At 39.3% G+C, this 13,967-nt stretch overlaps 2 protein-coding genes across 2 annotated transcripts; both read left to right on the top strand.

The window, feature by feature from the left end:
• Window positions 1-6,483: 6,483 nt before the first annotated feature.
• On the top strand, window positions 6,484-7,425 carry LOC130744434 (uncharacterized). The gene has a single exon (XM_057596621.1). The coding sequence runs from the start codon at window positions 6,484-6,486 to the stop codon at window positions 7,423-7,425; it is 942 nt and encodes a 313-aa protein (XP_057452604.1).
• A 94-nt stretch (window positions 7,426-7,519) lies between these two features.
• Window positions 7,520-8,452, top strand: LOC130744425 (uncharacterized). The gene has a single exon (XM_057596615.1). The coding sequence runs from the start codon at window positions 7,520-7,522 to the stop codon at window positions 8,450-8,452; it is 933 nt and encodes a 310-aa protein (XP_057452598.1).
• The last annotated feature ends 5,515 nt before the right edge of the window (window positions 8,453-13,967 follow it).

The raw sequence follows: 13,967 nt of genomic DNA, 5'->3' as shown, positions 1-13,967 counted from the left end.
GAACCGTTATCCGATGCCTCGGATAGACGACTTAATGGATCAACTTAGAGGAGCGGTGATTTTCTCGAAGATAGATCTTAAGTCAGGATACCATCAGGTCCGAGTTAAGGAATCTGACATTCAGAAAACCGCATTCAGGACTCGATACGGGCATTACGAATATCTTGTGATGCCGTTTGGAGTTACTAATGCACCCGCAATGTTCATGGACTACATGAACAGAGTGATCAGACCATTCCTGGACAAGTTCGTGGTGGTATTCATCGATGACATCCTAATCTACTCGAAGAGTAGAGAGGAACACGAGGAGCATCTACGCCAGGTGTTGGGTGTGTTGCGAGAGAAACAGCTATATGCTAACGGCTCAAAGTGTGAGTTCTGGATGGATGAGGTGAAATTTTTGGGGTACTTTTTCACCATCACCACGTTCGCCAGCCAAGTCGGATACTTGATCTCTCGAATAAAGTCCACTGCCAACAACTTATTTACCTCTTGTTGAATCGTTTTTTCCTTTTCGTCGCCTATTCGCCGGCGTGTCTGGGTCACTGGTTTAGTTCCGGGATTCAGTGCCAGCTTGTGGCAAATAAAGTTTGGGTCTATTCCCGGCATGTCTTTGTGGCTCCAAGCAAAAAGATCCAAATTCTCGCCCAATAGCTTTGATAACCTCTGCTCCTGGACTTCAGTCAGCCTAGTCCCAATCTTGAGGACTTTCTCGCCAAATTTCAGTTCCTTGGTTTCTTCGATTGGTGTTGGCCTGTTGACACGCCCTTTGCCTCTAGGATCTAGGTTTTCTTCCGGCCCCTCGATCTCGTTGCGTCGGTGTCGTATCGAGGCACTCCTTTTCCTATACCGATCCACCGCGTTGCAATAGCATTCTCTTGCAGTCTTCTGTTCCACGACAACTCTCCCAATACGCCCACTTGGCAACGGATATTTAACCGCTAGATGTGCTGTCGAGATCACGGCGCACAGTCGGTTCAAGGTATTTCGGCCGATTATCATGTTGTAAGATCCCACTGCTCCTAGGATTAAGTATCTTACCTTCAGTGTCCTAGCGTTCTCACACTCGCCAAATGTGGTATCAAGGTCAAGGACGCCTCTCACCCACACTTGTTCGCCCGCAAATCCCACCAGAGTCCCTGCATAAGGGGTGAGGTCTCCCTCATTCAAATCGAGCCGATCAAATGCGTCGCCGTAAGTGATGTCCGCCGAACTCCCTTGATCCAAAAGCACTCGTTGTACATTGAGTTGGTTGACACGAAGCAGGATTACAATCGGATCATCTAAATGCGGCTTTACTCCAAAGAAGTCAGTGGACGAAAATGTAATGTCTGGTTTTGAAAAACCGAAAGGAACCTCTGTGACCGCGTTCACCGCCTTGGCGTATCGCTTTCTAGCTGCACTAGTGACTCCACCTCCGCCAAACCCTCCGGCGATCGTGTTCACTTCTTTAGACGTCAAAGCCTTATCGCTATGTGCTCTAATGGATTCCTCTGCTACTATCAGCCTTCCAACCTCGCGATGCAAAGCGCGACATTCCTCGGTGACGTGGCCCATGGCCCGATGGTAAGCGTACCATTCCTTTCCCGGTTTGCCGATCATTCGTGTCACCCGTAGTTCTTGAGGATTTTCTGTCTGGCACGATCTGTCCACACACGTCGGCTTTCCCTTCGGAGATGAAAGTCCCCACTCCCGTGAGGATTTCCGGTAGTTTTTCCTCTATAACGTCTGAAGCTCCGTTGCTGCATTCGCTCTCTACATCTCCATGTCTTGCTGCTCCAGACGGCTATTGACGTCGCGAATTAGTCATCTCAAATCTCAGTGAGCATCCAGCGCCTGAGGCGATGGCCGTCCACCTCCTGAAGTTTCCAACGAGGGGGCTGAGGACCCCGCTCCCTCACTGCGCCGCCTTCTGCATGTGTGACGCTGTAACAGATCGCACGCGTGTTCCAGCTTTCCTTCACTTCGTCGACGTTGTGCCTCCATCAAGCTTCACTAGCAAATCGAGAATTCAACCAAAAATTCAAAAACCGAAGAGAATTGCACGGAAAATCGAACTTCTCTCAACCAAATCACAATCCACGTAGTCCGGGAATCGAAATCTACCGTTCCCCACAGACGACGCCAAATGTTCTATCCAAGAACATAGAAGTAAGGTACGGTACCTAGAGTGTAAGGACCATGATGTGAGAATCTAGAGAGAACAAGAGTGTAAGCGCTTAGAGAGAGAAAGTCACTGAATTTCAAGTTTGTTATTTCTCAAATGAGCTCAGAGTACCCTACAATTGGTAACCGTCCCCTATTTATATATTTGGGGTTGGGCTTGGCGCCCCTAACTTCCCTTAATGGGCCAGTTGGGCCTCTGGGAAAGGCTCAAGTTTCTGGCCTGCGCGTCTCCCTGGGCTAGCGCCCCTGGGCGAGGGACCCTGGGGCCTCGCCCAGTCCAAGGATGATAAAAGAAAGGTCTAATAATATTGACTTGAACCTTAGAGATTATAAATGAACTTAGAAAGTGACTAAGTGTAGTTAAGCTAGAATAATTAGCTTAATTAAGTGATTCTAAACCTGATTATGAGATAGGATTATTAGAAAAAAAACTGAGTGAGGTTCAGAAGTCAGGTAGTTAGGATAGATAAGAGGTTAGACAAGTAACTTGATAGATAAGTAGCTTTTAGTAGGAAAATGGCTTAAGTTGTAAATTAAATTAGAAAAATTTAGAATTACTTATGGATTTAAGTGGATGGATACAAGGGTATTATCAGGTCAGCAAAGGAAATGGACTAAGTCTGAGAGTATAAGGATAATAAAAAGAAAATGAAGTAGTACATAAGTAGCTTAATACTTTAACTTGATAGATTTATAATGACCCGACCATAATCCATGATGCAGAGAGTGAACACTCAGGCTGTCGAGATCAAAAACTATTGAGTCACAGGTAAGGGGAGTTGGACAAGACTTTGTCTTGGTACATGACGGATAAGTAGCCGTTAAAGCGAAAGCAGACATATTATTATTTGCTCGTTTGTTGCAAATTTTGTTGGATTATATGTTTGATGAAGTGATGCTGAATGTTGCTTGTGATTCATGTTGTGAATTGCTTGTGGATGTTGTATTGTTGCATTACTATAAAGGAGATGAAGTATACCATGGGATATTCTGATACTTAGGAAAAATGCCTAATGGCTCGGATAAAAGGAAATTGTCTTATGACAATGAAAAAAATTAAACATCTGAGGTAGGAGGGTAAAGGGAAATAATTCACCGGCTTAATGAGTTATTGTTACTTAAATTTGAGAACTTGACCTACCCGTCACATGTTAGGAATCACCTTAGGGAGATAGATAATATTAATTATAAAATGGAATTAATAGATGATAGGTGACAAAATTTTTATCAAATCAATTATGAAAAGTACATAACCATTACCGGGACGAATAAGTATTTCCTGCCTTAAAATCCAACTACTTGATCCCCATGGATCTCACCTCTGATCACATTGAGGTGTACTTACTTGAAGAGTAAGGTACATATGTTTGTTTCTAGTCGGCTAGAAACTACTAAGAAGAATAAGGGGGCGATGGATGATGTTTGTAAACAAACTCTCGGAGCGACAAGGAGTAGGAAAATGCTGTCACTACCACTAATGAGAGTGGTAATACAGAGACGCCAATGGTGATCATGTTCAGAGATGAATATACCCGGGACTTAACAGCAGTATGCCTCTCGTGTCCGTCCCGGCAGGACCCCTGAGGTCGGGGTTGGCATGAAGTTTAAGGCAAAGAGTTGAGTTGTGTATTTCTGTCTGTGATCTACTGAGCGATCATGTCCGGTAAAGAGTGGACTGTAAGGAGTGTCCATGTTTCTGAGACGACTTTCCGAAGATTAAAGAAGCCAAGGCTTCGAGCCCTATAAAAACATACTCATCACATGATAAATAAATAAAAAAAGGTTGGCGGTGAACTCACCATTTTGCAAAGAAGTAGTGAGAGAAGTCAATTCGAAAGACAAAGGTATAAGGCGATAGAACCTCATACGATGTAATATTGTATGTGTTTGTTAACATGCTTTTATTTAGTAGTATGTTATCTGGAACTTTATCGTTTATTTATTTGACATGTAACTTGCGCAAAGTCGCGTTTGACTCACCCTTGCATTATTTTTACCATAAAGCAGATCAAAGGTTAAACGATGAGCCTCCCTCCAGTGCTCGCCATTCACGCTGACTTTCCATCCCGTACTGGCTGGTACCTTGAACCCAACACTGGGTTCTGCTTTTACACTGGACTGACTATTTTATTGTGCAGGGTACCTGAATCTGAAGAGCTTGGCTATCCGGTGACTATCCCTCTCATGTTTTCAATCTACATGTCGAGGCATGCCAGGAGATTCTGACCGCCCGTTCCCGATCCTGCGCCTCAGCCACAGCCGGAGGTGGATCCCGATCCTCAGACCGGAGTAAGCCCCAATCCCTACACAACTCAACTCTTTTAGACTGGTGGATGCAGAGACATGGGTGTCTAGGTTGGTGTCTCGGTTTGACAGGAGAGAGATCATTGATATGAACAGTTGATAAGCGCATAATTGATGCACTTTATGTGTGTCTTTCTAAGCTTCATTATATATATCTTTGTGCTTAATTCTTATGTCTTAGTCATGTTTTGACCATTAGTGCTTATTCGGATTATTAATAGAAATGTGCTTAATTCTATACTATTTTGCTAGAACAGGTTGAATCTGGAGTTAGAGTGATCCGAATGGGGTTTGTAATATGTCGTTGGAAACATAACATGAAGCCCTACAACTTTCATGTTCAACACAATTCGAGAATCAGTCTCAAATTGGTAATAATCGTCTTGCAAAGTTGTTGTCGCTAATCCTGCGAATCTGGAACAGTCTTCACCAAAACGATCATATTTTGGGCTATAGGAGTCCGAATTATGATCCGATTAAAGTCCCACGAAGCTGACTTAAAGGGCTAAAACTCTCATGTTTAACTTAATTGAAGATTCGGCCTTATTTTGGGACCCGCGGATGCCTGAGTGTTCAGCAACTTACTCCTCTCTTGGGCTCGATTTTGTGAAGATTTAGAAAAGATTTAGATAACAAGATATTGTTACTTGATAGACAAGTTTATGTGTTAGTATAAATAGGCTAGTTGAGGTTCTTGTTAAAAACCTCATCTTCCCTTTTATTTTACAATCCTTATTTTAGTTATGGCTTGCTAAACTATTCAGTTAGCCCTAGGGTTATTAATTTTCATGTGTTAGCATACCTGAGGTTCAGTTCTTAATAGTAATTCGTCTTTTTATTCAAAGTTGATTTATGTTCTTTTCTCATGCTTGAATATGCTTTATGTTCATGACGTCTGAATTTGAAGTCATATTCCGTTCTAATTTCCTTATCTAAGCGAGTGAATCAGTTGAAGCGATTGTGAATACTGATCTTAAAGGTACGTAAATCTCTAACACCGATTGGTTGTTAGCTTTGAGGATCCTGACTCTTTAGATTGTTCTTGTACTTTGAGGGGGCGATGTTTCTTTCTTAACTTGAACAAATCAAATTCTGGGCGATCGTCCGGTAGAGGATCTAGGATTCCATCTCACGATTGTGAGTTGAGTTTCTACTCAGAGACTTGAATAATTAATTGAATTAATCTCTTGTAACCGATGAAGGTATGCTGCACTTGACTATTATAACCTGAAGGCTAATGTTTCTCTCATATGATAATTCAACCGTATATTTTCTTGCTTGATAATCAATCAACCAACGTTTTTTTACTTGCTTTTCTCTCTAAATTCAATTTATAATTCACTTTAGTCCTGGTAAGAACGATCCTGGTGTTACACCTTGTACTGCACTAATCAGTTTTGTTACAGGATTACTTTGACACGCACCCGCGACAGTGCGTTCGTCAAATTGGCGCCGTTACCGGGGACTACAATGATTATACACAGTTTTAGAGATTTTTCTTACTTTCTTCTCGTTTTATTTTTATTCCGTATCTTTATCTAATCTATTTCCGTATCATATCTCCATCTCTTTAATTTTATTTGATTCTGCTATCTTTCTTTCTTAGTTCGTTATCTTTCTTTTGAAAAAAAAAATATCTTGAATCATCTTTTTATTAACGCTGTCTTATTCTTTTGTTTTATTTCCATATTATATCTATTATCATTATCTGTTTAATCCTTTTCATATCATCTGGTTACTTTTTATTTTTTATTAGCATCCTTTTAAATTAAAAAAAAAATCGTTGTCTTTTGTTGTTTTATTTATTTTCATTATCTTTTTATTTTGTTTCATTATCTTTTCGTGTTTCCTTTTTCTTGTATGACACGGTTGAAACAAGGTATTTTATACCCTTTTGATCCTGAAATTGATAGAACCTTTCACCGATCAAGAAGGAGTCACAGTATACCTACTTGTTTGAATAATTCTGACAGTTTATCTGTTGATATTTTTGCTTATAGGAACGAGACCACCATGGCGGAGCAAGAAAGGACATTAAAAGAGCTTTCATCTCCTGATGTTAATTACCAAGCTTTGTGCCTCGAATTTCCTACTGTAGAAACTATTGCTTTTGAACTTAAACCTGGACTAATAAATCTTTTGCCCAAGTTTCCTGGTTTAGCAGGTGAGGATCCGCACAAGCACTTGCTGGAGTTCCATATCGTATGCACGAACATGAAACCCCAAGGAGTTACAGAGGAGGCGATCAAACTCCGAGCTTTTTCTTTCTCTATGCAGAATGCTGCTAAGGATTGGCTATACTCTCTATCACCAACATCTGTCACATGCTGGAATGATCTGAAGAGGGCTTTCTTAGAAAAATTCTTCCCTGCATCTTTAACTGCATCTATAAGGAAGGACATATGTGGCATCGGACAGATTACAGGAGAGACACTCTATGAGTATTGGGAACAGTTCAAGAAGCTTTGTGGCAGTTGCCCCCATCATCATATTAGCGATCAACTTCTGATCCAATACTTCTATGAAGGACTGCTACCTATGGATCGGAACATGATTGATTCAGCCTCTGGAGGAGCATTATTTAACAAAACACCCGCTGCTGCGAGAAATTTGATTGAGACTGTGGCAGCCAATTCTCAACAATTTGGCACTCGTGCAATTTCACAAACCAAGGCTGTGAACGAGATTTGCATTGCTGGTACAACAGATAGCCTCATTACAAACAAATTGGATGATTTGCAATCTATGATTAGGCAGATCGCCTTGAATCAGAACCAATGTGCACCTGTTCCCACGCCCCAACGCACTGCTATCGTTTGTGGTATCTGCACTTCACCTGAGCATCCCACTGATGCATGTCCTACCCTTCGAGAGGACGAACAACAAGCTGTGGTCAATGGAGTTTTCACTGGAGGACAACAATACAGACAACAAAAATATGATCCTTTCTCTTAACACTTACAATCCTGGCTGGAAGGATCATCCAAATCTCAAATATGGTAATCAGCAGTAGCAATCATTCCAACCTCCGTACCAGCAGCAGCAAAACATGCCTCAACAACAACAGTTTCATCAAGCAGTACAACCTCCAGCTAATCCTCCACTTGAGGACCTTGTCCGACAAAATGTTTCTTCAATTAAGAACATGGAGACAATGCTTAGCCAACTTGCAACCACAGTCAATCAGTTGCAAGCACAAGGTTCTGGAAAGCTTCCTGCACAACCACAAATCAACCCTAATAGTGCAAATACAAGCAATGTAAGTGCTATCACTTTACGTTTTGGAAAAACAACTAACTTTCCTGCAGGTAATGATGTTGTCGTTGAAGATGATTCCGATGAAGATGATTCAACAACCCCTGATGTTACTATACATAGAGTTGATTCTACAAGTGATGCACTTCCTGATCCTAATCCTGAAGCTAGATTTGCGGTCCCTCCTCCTTTCCCCCAAAGAGCTGTGAAACAGAAAAAGATGAACATGCTGGAAAAGGAAAAGAATGAGATAATCGAAATATTTAGAAAAGTGGAGATCAACATTCCACTTCTGGAGGTGATCAAGCAGATTCCAAAATATGCAAAGTTTCTGAAGGACTTGTGCACTCACAAGCGCAGATTGAAAGAAACTGAGAAAAATTGTCAGAATGTTTCTGCCCTCATCCACCAACATCAGGCCTTGCCTCCTAAATGTAAGGATCCATGTACATTCTCTATCCCTTGCACAATAGGAAAATTTGAATTTGATGATGCCATGATAGACTTAGGAGCTTCCATAAATGTTATGCCTCTGTCTGTATTTAAATCACTTGGTCTTGGTCCTCTTAAGCCTACAGAAGTTGTGATTCAACTGGCAAACCGAAGCAGTGCATATCCCAAGGGTTTGGTAGAAGATGTGCTCGTGAAAGTGAACACCTTGATATTCCCTGCTGATTTTTACATTCTTGATATGGCAGAAAGACTCCAAACAATGCAGGTCCTTTAATCTTAGGAAGACCTTTCCTCAAAATTGCAAGGAGAAAGATAGATGTGTATGCTGGCACATTATCTATGGAATTTGGTGACTGCTCTGTAAGGTTTAATATATTTGAAGTAATGAAGTACCCAATGGAACAACATTCTGTTTTCCACATTGGTTTGATGTCTGATTTTGTTAATGAGTTTTCTCATGAATTTCTTACTTCTGATTCTCTTAACCTTGCTAATGTTTTTGCCATGTTTGATGAACCTGTGGACAGTAAGCTTGCAGATTATGCAGGTACCAAAGTAATTCATTCTCTAAAAGTGGCACCTACCACGAAATTGCTTCCTTCTGTGGATCAACCTCCTGACTTGGAGCTGAAGCCTCTTCCTGAAAATTTGAAATATGTGTACTTGGCAGACAGGCTTGGAAGACAGTGAAAAGCTTCCGGTTATAGTAGCAAACAATCTGCCCCAAGATCATGATGCAAGTTTGCTGGAAGTGTTGAAGAAACATAAAGAGGGCATTGGCTAGACTCTAGAAGGCTTTCCTGACCTTCCTGACATATGCATAATGGAGGAAATTGATATTCATATTTGTAATCATGGTGATTGTTATATTTGCAATGAGATAGATGCTGTTTTGATTGGTAATTCTAACAATTCGTCACTTGATTTTAAGAGTCTTGCAGGAATTGAAGTTGATAAAGTGACTGCTGGCTGTGACCTTCCAATAGAAAATTTTTCAAAAGAGCATATTGCCATTGATTTAGTGCTTTTTGAAAATGGAATGTTATTTGGAGAGAATGGAATGGATGAACCCATAATGGTGGACCCTTTCATACAAAATCCACCCAAGCCTCCTGACTTAGAGTTTGTTTTTTATTACACTACTTGGCCCTTTGCACTAATTTCAGGTAGGACCCAAGCTACAAAGAGAAGACCACCCAAATTGTCCCTTGTCATGAGACATGCTAAAGGTGCAAACAACCGGATTGGGGGCACTGAACTTTATGGCAAAGCGGTTGAACCAAAGCCACCTGACTTGTGGAGCATTGCGATTGTGCCTCAAGATTATGAGCTTCCTCTTAATGCAAGGCCTCCACCAGACCCAGGTGATAGAGATTTCAGGAAACTCCGAGGCTTCATGCCTCCCTTGGTCCTTCCTTGATACCTGGTTTTTCCTATCCCTTCTCTTTTATTACACTTGTCTAATTTATTTGCTGATTTGTGCCTCACATTGAGGACAATGTGTGATTTAAGTGTGGAGGTGAGAATCTTAGTTAGGAGAAGTGGAACCTCAGTTAGGATAGTTTTCAATTTCAATTTATTTGCTTCCTTTTTCTTGTTCTCAATAAAATAGTTCACACTTTTTCAATGAGTTTTAGGGATGATGAGTTTGTGAGCAGTATAACAACACTTTTCTGTTAAGTTTCATATGTCTGTTGGATGAATTTGCTTGCATTTTGAGTTCATCATGATTTGCATTGAGAATTAATTTGTTGGATTCATTGTGTTATATGATTGCCATGTGAGACTACCTAGTGAGATTTTGGACCAAACACTTGAATGATAATATCTTTGCCATGATTTTCTTCTTTCTTGTGTGATTTCCTCATGTTTATATGCACTACAGAACTTGACTTGATTCTGACTGAAATTGTTGTTCATTTGCATACATTGAAGTGCTAAGACATTCTTTTTCAATAAGCTATTGGCCTAAAAAGCTGACCTTGCATGTTTTGACCCTTGTTTTAGCCCCTTTGAGCCTAATATCTCCATTCTTTTGTAGCTCATTACAAGCCTAAGTGAAAAACAATGATGATACCTTACCTTAGAGAATGTAAGAGCTTTGAAATTGTTTTGAGAATGAGTATTCAACAAGTGTGGGGGTGAATTATTTGAATGCATGGTCTTTGTAATCTCTAAAAAAGGTACCTTCTTTGTTGTTATAAAAAAAGTAAAGAAGTCAGAAAAAATGATGACAAAAGAAATTGTGAAAAGGAAGAATGTGCTAATTCTTAGGGTTGTGAGTAAGTTTAATTTGAATTATTCCTCATTGCTCTTATTTTTACGAAGGTTTTAACTTTGAATATCTTTCTTAAATCCTTCCTTGACCTTGGCCTCATTACAACCTTGGAAAGTCCTTTGATCTTTGTGTGCATTTGTTCAATTTAATTGATGTGTTAGAATATTGTCAAGCCTATGATAGTTGAATGTTTTCATGAGATGATGAGAGTTGCTTAAGCATGATTAAACACAAGTCCAAACACTTGAGAGTAGAGAGTATAATACTTGCATCCAACTTTGATGTTGAATTTGCGATTTTTGTTGGCTTGGAATGTAGGTGATGGAATTCTTGTTTGTCTAATCTCTGTGAAAAGTGAAGTGGTTGATTTCTTGCTCATAAATCTGAATTTCTACTTCTCTAAGATAAGTGTGTGCTGAGTTTTTATGTTTTAGGAAGTACTTGTCATCAAGAGTGATTTTCTAATTCTTCTTTCAAGTTAAGTTTTGCCCGGCAAAAGGCTAAGTGTGGGGGAATTTGATAAGCGCATAATTAATGCACTTTATGTGTGTCTTTCTAAGCTTCATTATATATATCTTTGTGCTTAATTCTTATGTCTTAGTCATGTTTTGACCATTAGTTCTTATTCGGATTATTAATAGAAATGTGCTTAATTCTATACTTTTAGCTTCTATGACTGTTTTGCTAGAACAGGTTGAATCGGGTGTTAGAGTGATCCGAATGGGGTTTGTAATATGTCGTTGGAAAGATAACCTGAAGCCCTACAACTTTCATGTTCAGCACAATTCGAGATGCAGCCTCTAAATTGGTAATAATCGCCTTGCAAAGTTGCTGTCGCTAATCTTGCGAGTCTGGAACAGTCTTCACTAAAACGATAATATTTTGGGCTATAGAACTCCGAATTATGATCCGAATAAAGGCCCGCGAAGCCGACTTAAAGGGATACAACTCTCATGTTTACCTTAATTGAAGATTCGGCCTTCTTTTGGACCCACAGATGCCTGAGTGTTCAGCAACTTATTCCTCTCTTGGGCCCGATTTTGCGAAGATTTAGAGAAGATTTAGAAAAGATTTAGATAACAAGATATTGTTACTTGATAGACAAGTTTATGTGTTAGTATAAATAGGCTAGTTGAGGCTCTTGTAAAAAACCTCATCTTCCCTTTTATTTTACAATCCTTATTTTAGTTATGGCTTGCTAAACTTTTCAGTTAGCCCTAGGGATATTAATTTTCATGTGTTAGCATACCTGAGGTTCAGTTCTTAATAGTAATTCGTCTTTTTATTCAAAGTTTATTTATGATCTTTTCTCATGCTTGAATATGCTTTATGTTCATGACGTCTGAATTTGAAGTCATATTCCGTTCTAATTTCCTTATCTAAGCAAGTGAATCAGTTGAAGCGATTGTGAATACTGATCTTAAAGGTACGTAAATCTCTAACACCGATTGATTGTTAGCTTTGAGGATCCTGTCTCTTTAGATTGTTCTTGTACTTTGAGGCGGCGATGTTTCTTTCTTAACTTGAAAAAATCAAATTCGGGGCGATCGTCCTGTAGAGGATCTAGGATTCCATCTCAGGATTGTGAGTTGAGCTTCTACTCAGAGACTTGAATAATTAATTGAATTAATCCCTTGTAACCGATGAAGGTATGCTGCACTTGACTATTATAACCTGAAGGCTAATGTTTCTCTCATCTGATAATTCAACCTTATATTTTCCTGCTTGATAATCAATTAACCAACGTTTTTTACTTGCTTTTGTTTCTAAATTCAGTTTATAATTCACTTTAGTCCTGGTAAGAACGATCCTGGTGTTACACCTTGTACTGCACTAATCAGTTTTGTTACACCTTGTACTGCACTAATCTCTGATCCGGCTGGATTTTGTGAAAGGAGAGGAAATGGTTTTGGGGTTTTATGGAGAAGGGAGAAGGAAGGGTTTTAGGATTTCTTTGAATAGAGGAAGGGAGAGCAAAAGGTTGGTGTCGCCGAAAGGGGGTGGGAGTGAGAGAGCGGCAGAAAGGCTGAGAGGAAGATAAGGTTTCAGAGAAGAGAGGAAGAATGAAGAAGATGAAACACGTGAGGGGAAGAAAGGAAGATTTTTATAGCAGATGACCGGTTCAACAGGTTTCTTAACGTTAGGGTTGCCCTAACACCGGCTAGAGCAAGTTTTTAGGTCTTTTGGGCTCCTTTTTACCTGTTGCCCATGTTTTTTTACCATTTGGGCTCCAATCAGCCGTTTTTTGTTTGTTTTTTGTGCTTTTTTAATACAAATTAATAAAGTTAATATTTAATTATAGTATTCATTTAATTTTAAATCTAAATTAGGTGGAATAAAAATTATAAATATATGTGGTATGATAGGACCCAGTATTAGTAAAATAAGGAACTATGGGTTGGAGAAAAATCTGCTTCAGTTCCTTAGTAGTTCCTTAACTCTGATGTGGCAGTACAGACCTACAAAAATAGTGCATAATAGTGCTGAATAGTGTGTAAGTAACCAAATAAGGAACCTTTGCATTGGAGTTGCTCTTACATCTTGGATGGTTCAATATACCGGGCTCCACAACTATGCAATGTTTTCGCTGCTCGAATTGTACATAGACTGATTCGTGTGTATACATTATTTTTTGGTACATCTTGAGTATACATTATTGATTTTAATTTAGCATAAGATATGATGATTTTTTCTAAATTTGTTGGTTTGAAGATGATAGTTGAAGATGATGAAAATGAAGAACAACATTAATTTTTCAAGGTTTTTTATATTATAATTATTATTATTTTACTTATTACACTTTGGTCCATAGAACGTTAGTTTTTTTACGGAATCTAGGGACTAAAAGTGTTAATGTAGTCTAATGTCAGGGGACCAAAATGTTATTTTTAAAGTTTAGGGATCTCGTTTGCACACTTGAAAAACCCGGGGGCCAAAAGTGCTAATAAGCCTATATTCTCTAAATATAATCAACTCCATAGTATGATTTCTAAATAAAGGATGACTCTTAAATTGTCTTTAAAGTTGTGTATTTTCATATTTTATGAAATTGATGGCAACTCCACCGGGTAGGTGATGACCCTGTATTAGTAGTGTTTTTAGGGTCATTTCTTTGTTTGTTTTGAGTCTTTTTGTTGAGTCTCATGTAGTGTTTCATGCATTCTCATGCATTTTTATTTTTTCTTTAGTCTTTATTTTGTTTTGGTAATTTAGTAGTTTTATAGGTAGTTTTCTTACATTTTAAGTAAAGTTTAGGACTTGCATGGTTTTGTTGTGTTTTATGAAGGACCTCTTGTGCTAATGAGCTCTTGGAGCTTCTAGAATCTTCCTTGACTTGTTGGTTAGGTTTGGAGAGCAGAAACTGAACGAGAAAGAAGGCCAAGAAGCATGGAATTGATGAAGAACTTAAAGAGGATTGAAAAGAGGAGTTTCAGAAGCCAAAAAGTCCTTTTCAGGCGAGCTTAAGCGCCTAGGCGTTGGGAATGGGCGCCTAGGCGCCAATTAGGTCCAG

The sequence above is a fragment of the Lotus japonicus genome, chromosome 1 (assembly GCF_012489685.1).
Source record: "Lotus japonicus ecotype B-129 chromosome 1, LjGifu_v1.2".
In the NCBI taxonomy this organism is placed as follows: Eukaryota; Viridiplantae; Streptophyta; class Magnoliopsida; order Fabales; family Fabaceae; genus Lotus; species Lotus japonicus.
Note: the sequence above shows the minus strand (reverse complement) of the source record. Positions and strands in the feature narration are given on the sequence as shown.

Coding starts and splice junctions, on each gene's coding strand:
- LOC130744425 (XM_057596615.1), top strand. CDS start 7,520: ATGCCTCAACAACAACAGTTTCATCAAGCAGTACAACCTCCAGCTAAT.
- LOC130744434 (XM_057596621.1), top strand. CDS start 6,484: ATGGCGGAGCAAGAAAGGACATTAAAAGAGCTTTCATCTCCTGATGTT.